At 47.2% G+C, this 12,432-nt stretch overlaps 1 protein-coding gene across 1 annotated transcript in view; it reads left to right on the top strand.

The window, feature by feature from the left end:
* The window catches only part of LOC149459965 (fibrinogen-like protein 1), a 35,498-nt gene that overhangs the window by 19,482 nt on the left and 3,584 nt on the right, over positions 1-12,432 (top strand). Inside the window, exons 5-7 of the mRNA XM_089680343.1 lie at positions 8,570-8,667; positions 10,174-10,262; positions 10,427-10,617. Coding sequence (XP_089536469.1) covers positions 8,570-8,667; positions 10,174-10,262; positions 10,427-10,617 — 378 coding nt within the window. The remainder of the gene's footprint in view (positions 1-8,569; positions 8,668-10,173; positions 10,263-10,426; positions 10,618-12,432) is intronic.

Here is a 12,432-nt window from a genome sequence, read left to right as displayed (position 1 = left end):
CGCCCCGCCCGGGGGGCCGATGCCTGTCGCCCCGCCTGGGGACCCGATGCCGGTCGCCCCGCCTGGGGGCCCGATGCCTGTCGCCCCGCCTGGGGGCCCGATGCCTGTCGCCCCGCCTGGGGGCCCGATGCCTGTCGCCCGGCCTGGGGGCCCGGCGCTCCGCCTGGGGGCCCGGCGCCCGCCGCCCCGCCCGGGGACCCGATGCCGGTCGCCCCGCCCGGGGACCCGATGCCTGTCGCCCCGCCCGGGGACCCGATGCCGGTCGCCCCGCCTGGGGGCCCGATGCCTGTCGCCCCGCCTGGGGGCCCGATGCCTGTCGCCCCGCCTGGGGGCCTGGCGCCCGCCGCTCCGCCGGGGGGCCCGATGCCTGTCGCCCCGCCTGGGGGCCCGATGCCTGTCGCCCCGTCTGGGGGCCCGGTGTGCCTCTGCCCGATGTGCCTCTGCCCGGAGTGCAGCCCGATGTGCCTCTGCCCGGAGTCCAGCCCGATGTGCCTCTGCCCGGAGTCCAGCCCGGTGTGCCGCTGCCCGGAGTCCTGCCCGGTGTGCCAGTCTTTGATATCCCGCCAGTTACCAGACCCGGGCGGTGGAACATTTTGTCCAGCTAGGACTGTTTGGAGCGTCCTGAGGCCGCTCCTTGAGGGGGGGGTACTGTCAGGCATGGACTGGCCAGCAATGGTGGGACTCACCTGCCTTTTGATCTGCAGTACCAAGGCTGGCCAGCGGGTGCTCCCAGCAATCAGAGACTCAACCTTTCAGCCAGCTAACACCTGGAACTGATGATACTGGTGTATTTAAGGGATGGCCAGATTTGCAGACTCTGCCTTGGTGTTGTGTTTGTCCTGGGCCCTGTATCTGTCCTGCATCCTGTTTCTGTTCCTTTGCTGACCCTGCCTGATCTGAACCGCTGCTGACTTCTCCTGCTCGCTCCTGACCATCCCTCTGCCTGACCCTCTGTACCACGCTGCTTGCTACCTGTTCTGATCCCTGGCTTGTGACCCTGACCATCCCTCTGCCTGACCCTCTGTACTACGCTGCTAGCTACCTGCTGAACCTGGCCTGTGACCCCGACCCATCTCCGCTTGCTCCCCCTGTACCTACCTGCCCTATTGATATTGACCCGGCCTGCCTGACGACGCTTGCTTGTATGTACTGTTATCTGTGGGTGGTTGGTTTGGTTTGTTTGCACTGTATTATGTTTTAGTATTGCACTGAGTTTATGTTTGTATGGTTAGTGTTAATAAATTCTATTGTTTATCACATACCTGAAGTCTGCGTTTCCCTGCGTCAGTCACACACCTCTGGTCACACCTGGGAGCCCTGACAGACAGAACCTTAGGGGATCCCTGCAATAAGAGGAGTAGGAGAGAAGGAAGTAGCGTTATAAGTGACACTGAAAGTGCGGTGAGATAGGTAAGATTCAAACCAATGGAGAGTACAGTCATGAAGGCCAAGTATGTAGAGTTTTTTTGAGGAGGATGGGGTGGTCAACTGTGTCAAAGGCAGCCGAGAGATCCAAGAGTAAGAGTACAGAATAGTGACCATTGGTTTTAGCTGTTAGTAAGTCATTTGTGAGTTTTAGGAGAGCAGTTTCTGTGGAGTGTTGTGGGTGAAATCCAGACTGAAGGGGATCGAGAAGGTTATTCTCAATGACCATAAAAACATCAAAGGGAAACTTCCATAGCGTAACACCGTATTTATTAGGTAAAAAACACTTAAAATTACACTTATATAAAAAACATGTGTATGGCACTGTCAGGGATCACGGCGCCGGAATCCTGCATCACGGCGCCGTCCCCCCGCGCATGCGCACTGGCGGCGAGCCGCGGCTGACAGGACGCCGCGCATGCGCAGTAGAGAGTCGAGGGCGCGCCTCAGGCGTCCAATGACAGCCGGGGGCGCGTCCCAGCCAGCCAATGACAGTGCAGGGCGCACTATTTAAAGATGCCCTGCACTGTCACCCATTGCCGCAAGGTCTTATGTGATCCTGGATACCTGCTCCTGTTCTGTGACCCTGTTTTCGACCCTGACTACGCTGCCTGCCCCTGTGTCTGACCCGGCTTGTCCTGACTCCTCTGCCTGCTCCTGCGTTTTGACTCGGATATCCTGACTATTCTACGGACTGATTTACCTGGCTGACCCTGCATGTGACCTGACTACTCCTTGCCCGCTGATTTGGTACCCCGCTTACCCCCCACGGAACCACTATCCGTGCCACCCTGCTGGGGCCGTCATCCGCCTCATATCTGGCTCTCCCGGTACCTACACGCATCCCCGGAGGCCTTCCCAGCCGCTGGTGGGCCCGCCCAGAGGTCGTGACCTGGCCCGGGACTGTTTCAAGTCCATCCCCACCATCAGGGGCCCTGGTGAAGGCACAGCCCGGGCTTAGACCCCACGCTCTGGGTTGGTCTATCAGTTGGCAGCCGGAAGGCTCCGCCTGGCGGATCATAACAGGCACTTTAAATCCCAGCACAAAGCAATTCCTTCTCAGAGGACTAGTGTAGCACTATCAGGCCCCGCCCTACACATTTCGCCATATGACATCATATGATGAAATGCGTAGGGTGGGGCCTGATAGCGCTACACTTGTCCTCTGAGAAAGAATTGCTTTTTTGCTGGAATTTAAAGTGCCATACACATGTTTTTTATGTAAGTGTAATTTTGTACGGTGTTACACTATGGAAGTTTCCCTTTGATGTTTTTACGGTGGTGGAGGAGTACTGTGGATGTTCTGGAGGAGTTTTCACAAGCGACTGGTATAGAGGTGTTCCCACATATGGATATACCAGTGTATAGAGGTATCAAGACCATACAGATGGCCAACGTTCTGTAGGAGAGGGCTGCAACATCTATTACGATATTTGCCTTACCATCCAAGATGGTCAATTATTTGTGATGAGTGGGGCTCTGGAGGTAGAGCACTAATTGGAGCGCTTCGCACAGAGAATTGCTATGGATAAGAAGATTAACTATTGTATCACTTAGTATTCACATTGGATGCGGGTGGGGATTTTTTGGGGACACAATGATTGGGACTTCAATATACATACATACTGTTTTTTTGCATGTAAGTTCATTGTATACATAGTTTGATGGCATTGTATATTTGCTATTTTTAGCACATTTGTTGTTTGAGCACGTTGAGTATATATATTGGTTTTTTATTCATGATTTAGTCACTGGGTAGGAGGGACATACTTGTCAGCCCATAGGGCATTGAAGTATATGCACATTTGTAGGGACCCTATATGTAGTAGGGTGTTCATTTATTTATTTATTTTTTCAGTAGAGGCAGCGCCGCAATTTTTGTGTTTGTACTTACGCATTTGTTCACCGGTACACATTTGTGGTTTTGCTAGCAGCAGCCAGTCTAATTGAATAGGCCTCTGTGCAGGCTACACTTACATATTCTCATGGAGGTAGCAGCACAGCTGGTTGTAGACTAGACGTTCAAGGAGTTTGGAGGCAAAGGGAGTAAGGAGATGGGTCTTAGGTTGCTAAGATTGGTCAGTAGATGCCAGTAGAAAGGGAGAGATTGAAGATATGCGCTAAAGAGTAAAGGATAGAGCCAGAGGGTGACCGTAGTGTTTGCAAGGGAACAGGGTCCAGGTGTCAGGTGGTTAGGTGCACTTTAAAAAAAAGGTTTACCAACTTCCTCTATAGTAGCTGGGTTAAAGAAGGGAAGTATAGATTGTGCAGGTAGACAAGGAGTGTAGGGTGAGGAAGATATCTGTACAGTGGAGATCTTGTCATTAACTGTATCAATCTTATTTTTGAAGTGATTAGCGATCTCCTGGGCAGTGAGTGAGTTAGTGGGTGAAGGTAATGAAGGACGAAGTAGAGCGTTAAAGGTAGAAAAGAGTTCACGGGGACTGCGTGAGAAGGTGTTAATGAGAGTGATAAAATGGGTCTGTTTGGCAGTGTGGAGACAGGAATTGTATTTTTGAAGGACAGATTTATATTGGTCGAAGTCTTGCTGAGTCTAAGTCTTACTCCATAAATACTCAAAAGCATTGCTAAGTTTTTTGAGGCATCTGGTATTGTCTGTTTGCCAGGGCTGTAGCAGTCGGGGCCTATGTAGTGAGGGGGGCCAATGTGTCCAGAGTGGATGACAGTGAACTGTTGTAGACAGAAGTATCCAGGTTGGGGCAGGACAGGGCTGAGATTTTGTCATTGAGACAATCTGTTGCAGAAAAAAAAAGAGAAGGGTTAAGATAATGAAGGTATCTACGGGTAACTGTTTGGTAGTTGGAAGACAAGGAGGAGGAAGCCAAGGAGAGATTGAAGCTAATAAAGGAGTGATCAGAGAGAGGAAGAGGAAAGTTGGTGAGGTTGCAAGAGTGCATAGGCAGGAGAATACAAGGTCAAGGCAGTTAACATTGTATATGTATATACCCACCATGTCTACAGAGCTTTATGAACAGCCAGTGGTGTCACTATGAGGGTGCGGAGGGTGAGGACCGCACTTGTGACACTAGCCAGTGGGGTGACACCAGCCAGTGGGGTGACACCAGTGGGGACTGGGCCAGTTGCCCCCTGGGTTGTTCTGATGCCCTCTTAAAAGCTGTACCGCTTCCTCTGCAAGCAGGCAGGGCCGGCAGAAGAGCTGGAGAAGTGATCAGTCATTAATCAAAACTGTAGGGAAGATGACACCGGTCATCTGGTCATCCGATTTGAATGGGGAGGAGAGCCAGCCAGAGCAGAAAAAGAGAGGATCTCCTGCTGTCACACAGCTTGGACCTGAAACGCCAGCCATTGTCAAACAAGGTCCCGCCTCCTGGACTGGCTCCCATGATAGACATCACATGGGTCCAATTTCCCGACATTGGACCAGTGTGCTGTTCATCATAGAAGCCGATCCAGGAGGCGGGATTTTTTTTTACAGTGGCCGGTGTAGCATGAAGACTAAAGATCCCCTCCCCCTTCAAACTGTGATCGGATGCACTGTGTCATCTTCCCCACACATTTGATTTAATGAATGATTGCTTCTCCGTTTGTGAGTTCTTTATAGTTTTTGTTCAAGGCTTTTTTTAACTGGATTCTTTATTTTTCACAGCTATTCACACTATGATCTGAGTGCAGTGCTGTGCAGTGCATTTTCAATCCATCAATTTCAAATGGGCTGAAATCACACCGCACCACACCAGTGCACTGCAACTGGATTGCATGGAACTTCTGTACCATGTGATCCGGTTCGGGCAAACGCACTGCAATTGCGACCTGCATTTAGGGTGTCCTGAACATTGCATTGACACCCACTGCAGATTGCAATGGCAGTGGTTTTGAAATGCAGTGTGGGAAACGAGCACGGAACATGAGTTTCCTGCACCGTGTACCAATGTGAACAGGCCCTAAGAGAGCTCCCTACTTCACCGTCCTGGGTTGCATAGGACTGCTTCAGTTTTACAGTCATTTGCAGTAGAATGCAGTGCAGGAAAGCCACTTTCCTGTGAAGCTTTCTGCACCACATTCCATTTGGGGGGAGGGGGTGATACCATGTTTTATCACACCAGTTGACATCAACCCTTGTGACGCCACTGCATACAGCTCCACACAAATGAAAAAATATACACTTGGGGGTCATGTTTTACACCCCTTGAGAGTTAGGGACTGATGTGAATGTACAATATATATGTAAAGCACTGTGTAAATTGGCAGCGCTATATAAGTAGCATAAATAAATAAATGTTAGGTGTACATGCAATCGGAAACTGTAGCCATGCAAATTGGGACCTTCAAACTAAACAGTCTAAATGTGGCTTACTAAGTTTTTCTGCTTCCTTGTAACATCCTTGATGAGCTCCTGAACCTCTCCTTTTTCTTCTCACTTCCAATTGTTTGGAATGAGCAGTGCATGTTAGTTGCAGTCATGTGCACTGCTTTATGCATACCACAAATCCCATACTTCATATTTTATCTATAAGCCAGCAAGAAAGGGTAGCTACATTTCTACATACAGTGACACGATAGAGAACAAACGTACCCACCCTCTAACAGTCAGATCACAGCAGCAAAAAAGGAATTTGGAGAAGGATGAGAGCAATAGTACTTTTTTGGATGACAAATACGTTCTTGATTTTTTTTTTAAATATGTGTCTTAGGGCCGATTCACACCATAGAAACGCAGTCCGGATGTGATCCGGATGCATTTCTTCATGCACGTTTTTGATGCGTTCCATTTTTCCCCTCTTATTTCTTCATTTTAACGCGGCAGAAAAGTCCGGTATTAAAGCTTACCTGTAGCTAAAATGAATATCTCCTAAATGTACACCGTTTAGGAGATATCCAGCGAGCAGCAGCCAGTGACATCAGCTCTGTGCCGTGCGCGGGGCTCCCACGCGAATGCGCAGGAGGGATGTCATCGCAGCCATAGCCCACAAACTCGGAAGAAGACCGAGTGAAGATGGAATCTCTTTCAACTGTGACAGGGCACCGCTGAAGGGATCTATTCTAAAGCTAAGTCTGACATAATGTCCTAGTATGCACATTAGCACATTATGGCTTAAACTTGCAGGGGGGGGGGCTTTTTTAACTTTACTACCATTTTAATAAGGACATGTGCATTCAGGTGCATTTTTGGTGTGTGTAGGTGCATTCCAGTGTGTTTTTGGTGTGTTTTACCACATTCCATTACAGTTAAGTGCAGAAAAAATGCAGTATGTTCTGTTTTTTCTGGAACTGGAACGCACTGGAACTGACCAAACTATGCCATTGGAAGCCATATAACCTACTATCCATGCATTTTGATGCACAAAAATACCTCACTGGATTGCACGTGGTGTGCAGATCTCCCCCCCCCCTCCTAAAATTAACACCACCAATGCAATAATAGGAAGAATTAAAGAGGAGCTCCAGTTCCCCCCAAAAAAATTAAAGTCAGCAGCTACAAATACAAGATAATATAGGATGACATCGATGGAGACTGGGGGTCAGCAAGCCGTCGATTGCGATCTACCCACCTACTACAGCAGCCTAAGGGTAGATCGTGAACACAGCCCTGCTTCCCACCAGTTTCTGTCGCTCTGTCACTCTCATCTTCACTGCAGAGCAGAGAGCAGGAGGCAGCATAGTACCAGATGGAGGGCAGGAGTGGGACCTACCTCATTTAACCTTTAAGTTAACCAGCAAGTGATTGGTTGCTAGGATGCGGTGAGGTCCTAGCAACTAATCACCAGCTTGTTAATATGAAAAATTAGCCTCCAGCAGCTCCCGCACTTCGTCCAGTACAGTGCTGCTTCCAGCTCTCCACTCTGCTATATACATGCTGTCAGGTAGGAGAGTGCTACCTACACAGCAATGTGTGTTTTGGGACACTTTGGGGGTGGTGTAAGACCAGGGGTGGGCTGACAACTCACGGGGCCCCCAGGCAATAGGGGTTCATGGGGCCCCTGTTTCCTTGCCCACACTCAAAAAGCCTGTAAAAGGTACCAGGGGCATTTCATGGGGCCCCATACTGACCCCAGGCCCTCGGGCCGTGCATGAGGGCCCAAATGGTCAGTCCGCCCCTGTAAAGGACACTGCTTTGGGGTATACAGGACACTACAGTGGGGGTGGGTGATGTAAAGGGGGAAAGAGGAAACTGCTTTTGGTGGGGGGCACAGGACACTGCTATGGGGGGGGGGGGTGCACAGGACACTACAGTTGGGAGGGGGGGTTGATGTGAAGGTGGGGCAGAGGACACTGCTTTGGGCAATACAAGACACAACTCTGGGGAGGTAGGGGGGCAGAGAACATTGCTGTGAGGGACAGAGGACACTACAGTGGGGGGTGATGTAAATGGGAAGAAGACGCTACTATGGGGGTGGGGGGACAGAAGAAACTGCTATGGGGGGCAGAGGAAACTACTGTGGGGGGGGGAGCAGAGGACACTACAATGATGGGGGGGGCAGAGGGGCAGAGGACACCACTGTGGGGGGAAAGAGTACATTACAGGGGGGGGATGATGTGAAGGGTGCAGAGGACACTACTGTGGGGGTGGGAGGGGGTAGGGGGTTACAGGACTCTACCGTGGGGGTTGATGTGAAATGATGGGAGGAGGGCAGAGGATACTACTCTGTTGAGGGTAGTGATGTGAAGGGAGCAGAGGATACCAAGCCCCCACCTGGGGGATCTTAGATTTTCCCCCATGTTGTCCAGGTAGATTTCAACCACTGAATGGTTACCTAACCCTGCTCTAGAGACTATAGTGAGTGAAGATCTCAAGAGATGTTGTAAGCACCGTGTCTGCTACCTGCAAGCATTATCAGCAGTCATTTAGATCACACACCTTCCCTGTTCTAATATTTGGTTGAGCACAGTTGATCCTCTTGACCATGTCTGCATACTTTTATATATTGAGATGCCATTGTACATGTTGTACAGATCTTGCCATTTCATTGTCTTGATTAATAAGCCAATTTTTTTCCCACACCCAAAGGGAAAATTGTGCTAAAAATATGAAGCTCCAGAAATTCCAGATTGTGATTGTTATTAGCCAAACTTACATAGACATTGTTCTGCATTCTAAATATACCCTTATTTATTTCATTTTGCTTTTATTATGTTTAATGTCATCTGTCCCATTGTTTCCTAGGAAATGGCAGGAGTATAAAGAAGGGTTCGGCCTCTTTAAGCACAGGAATGATGAACATTGGTTGGGAAATGATCGTATTTATCATTTGTTGGAATCAAGTAAGTGGGATTTTACATCACTGAGCTCTTTAATAAATCATACAACTGATTATGGACTTCTTTTGCACTATAAGGCTCCATTCACACTAGTGCGACTCAAAAGTTGTGCAATTTTAAGTGCGACTTTGATGTGACTTTTAGGTGACTTTACACTCTCTGGCACTTAAGTCGCAAGCAAATCACATAAAAGTAGTGCAAGCACTTTTTCAATGTTGCTGCAACTTTAAGTCACATAGATTTGAACGGATGCCATTGAAATCAATGGGCTGCAACTTCTTATGCGGCTTTATGTGTCCAAAGTCTCAAGGCAAGTCACACTAGTGTGAACAGAGCCTTAAGATCAGTGATGAAGTACAATCTACAGTGACACAGGGCTGACAATCAGATCAGATTGCTGAAGTCAGATGAGTGAAAAATTATCATGACTGATTGCTGGAAGCTTCGGCATCTAAAATGCAACTCTAGAGAAAACATATAATCAATTAATAAATTGCTACTGTGATCCAGCAATCACTGCAACTGTGCTAAAACAAGAAGGTCTACTTCATCTTTAATCTGAGATTTATGAACTCCACTGTGAGCAGATTCAGCATGGTGTTTTCTGTACTTCTGGGTGGGACCGCATCTTCTCATCATATGGATCTGTAATGTGCAACTTCCCTCTCAAGCTCAAATATGACAGCATACGGACTGTGTTGGGCTTACAGAGAGGGATCCTTAGAATCAGGGAACATATTAACCCGCATTTTTCCAGCCTCAGATTTAGGTTATTTGAGAAAACCGGATACTGAAACCAGTAGTGTATTTAGGTTTTGTGCTGCCCTAGGCAACGCAAAAACCATATGCCCACATGGACACCAACCAACACAACCCCCCCCCCCCCCCCCGGCGATAGACGAACACTCATCTTCACAGCTCTGGACATCCTTGGGAGTGAGAGCTAGGCTCTACATACACCATCAAACAGGCTGCAGCCTCTCTTAGATTCCACCTGGTTCCCATGGTGCACATGTCCCTTCTTTCATCCCTTCTTCTAAAGGGAGGTGCTGCCCCCCTGAAAAATGCCGCCCTGGGCAAGTGCCTTGTTTGCCTTGTGGTAAATACACCCCTGACTGAAACTATAGGGACTTCAGCAGCAGATCAAAGATGTGCATGTCCTATGAGTCTGCCTCAACGAAAAATGTTTGTGTCTGACACTTATACCTTTGCCTTACAAATAAACTGTAGTGAATAAAGTATGTAGGCTGCTATTGCTTAACATCTTTAAAAATGTTAGTTGCTGAGCTGTTAGGATCATCCATTAGGTTCAGTACTTTTTTCAGTTACTGCCCAAGGACAAGGATGCAGCTCAGACTTCACTTGCTGCATGCGTGTTATAATCATTGACTTAGAAAGTTTTGAAGCCAGTGAGAGCCAGGCAACTAGCATCTTCAGAAGAAGGTCAGCCTCCATATTTTCTTCAGTATAGGTTTCCTATAATCAGCCTCTATGTCTATTCATGTGCAGGGGAAATGACACTACAGATTGATCTTATGGACTGGCAGGGGAAAACCAGGCAAGCCATCTATGACAGCTTCAGAATTACAAATGAAGAGGTAAGATGTGACATTGGGCTAGAGTGAGGATAAAGAAATGGATATCCGTGTGTTATCCGGATAATGAATTAAATAATGGAGGGCAAACATCAGTATATCCAACAAATCAGACATTGATCACCATAGATCAACTAAGGTTTCTCTTATGAATCTCCTATCTGCAGGATAATTACAAGCTTTGGCTAGGATATTATTCTGGGAATGCAGGAGATGCCCTAACTGGTGGGAATACTTTTGAGCACCAATGGTCTGCTTCACTCAGAGGAATGCCCTTCAGCACTCCGGACAAGGATAATGACCGCTTTATCAAAGGCAGCTGTGCCATCGAGAACAAATGTGGCTGGTGGTTTAACAGGTCAGTAAACAGTTTGCTTAAAGGGGCTTATAGAGTTTGCAATGTGAAAGCTGCCATTGCTGGTTTCTTTTTTTAAAGGTGCAGCCTTCAAAGCAGTCGTCTTCATTCTAGCATCACTAAAATTTAACAAGCATGCAGGGTGGAGTTTGGACTTTTTGGACTTCACTTGTCACTTGCCTGGCTTGGGATACCTTTTTAGGCAGAAGATGAGTTTTTGTCTTTGGGGTTTTTTGGGGGGGGTTTTTGCTACAGCTGCAGTCACATAACGTACCTGTAATGAAGTATGTCCCTTGTCCTGTAGGCAGATGGTTCATGTAGAAACCTTCTCTCCCGTGATTTTTGGTCCTCTTCACAGTGGTGAACTTCTGGTGATGCAGGAGTTTAGTGGTTCCTGATGGGTGCTTCCCCTTTCTGCCCTATCCTTCATCAACAAAAGTTCATAGAATGTAACATGTTCACTGAATGAGAAGAGAAGAATGATTGACAGGATCCTCTCCTCCATCCATGAGAATATGTTGTATTCTTTGAAAACAATGCAAGGACTTTTGTCAGTAGCGGAGGGGTCAGAAAAGGGCAGGTTCTCATCAGGACCTTCTTCAGTATAAATCAGCGCTATTAAACCTCAAAACTCCAGAAATGTAGCTCTGTGAAGAGGGCCAAGCATCACTAGAGAGAAGGTTTCTATAGGAACCATCAGCCTGCAGGATGTTTGACGTACTTCATCTTCATTACAGGTAAATTATGTGACTGCAGCTGTAATAATAAAAATTAACTAAACTTCAGCTTTTATAGGGAAACTGCAGTACATATGAAACTAATTGCTCTCCAGCAAAGCACCTTATACAATTAAGTGTGCTCAAAACTTTTAGTAGGTTAATATTTTTCATGCTACACCCAGATGTTGGTTGTCTAAAATGACCTTTTTTTATAATTCGAATATGAATTGGCACCTTACCTTCTAAATGCAACGCTGAAAAATCTTTTTCTTCCAAACACTGCCTTGCACAAAATACTTGAGGAAAGTGAAAAAATAGCACTGGGTCCATAGGTTTACTTTACTGGTATTTTTATCTCAGGGTATTAATGTTAGGGTAAATGATCTGGTTCCTGGGCAGGCGGCTTCTACACCCCAGAAGATCTCCACAGTCTCCTTGGCTTGTAGTGTGAAGTAAAAATAGTTGAAATTGAAGCACCACACCACTGCCAAGAAATCCAGATACAACTTTATTCCATTGAAGGACGGGGGTACAATACAAAAAGTTGCCAATGTGTTTCAGGGGTCTAAGAGCCACTTTCCGCATCTTCATCAGCTAAGAGGTCCGGATACAACTTTACTCCATTAAAGGTCAGGGGTACAATACAAAAAGTAGCCAACGTGTTCGGGGGTCTAAGTGCCCCCTTCATCAGGGCTTGATTGATTAACAAAGTAAACAAACAAGACATTAACTGGACTTACAATGGTATTTTTTCCAATGTGAATTAATAGCACAGGCATAATCAGCAGCTTGTCATGTTGCCAAACAAGCCACTGATTAGGCCTGTGCATGTAATTCACACTGGAAAAAATACCATTGTAAGTCCAGTTAACTTCTGGTTTCTTTACTTTGTTACCAATCAAGCCCTGATGAAGGGGGCACTCAAACCCCAAAACACGTTGGCTACTTTTTGTATTGTACACCTGACCTTTAACCTCCCTAGTGGTCTGATTATGTCCATATTTCTGTGATCAAAGCAGTACTTTTTTTGCATGGAAATATGTATTTTTTTATTGTAGGCCTCTAATTTTTAAGAATAACTCACTGAAATCTGTCCAAA

The sequence above is a fragment of the Staurois parvus genome, unplaced genomic scaffold (assembly GCF_062004578.1).
Source record: "Staurois parvus isolate SC_StPar_1 unplaced genomic scaffold, SC_StPar_1.0 ptg000242l, whole genome shotgun sequence".
Lineage (NCBI taxonomy): Eukaryota > Metazoa > Chordata > Amphibia > Anura > Ranidae > Staurois > Staurois parvus.
Note: the sequence above shows the minus strand (reverse complement) of the source record. Positions and strands in the feature narration are given on the sequence as shown.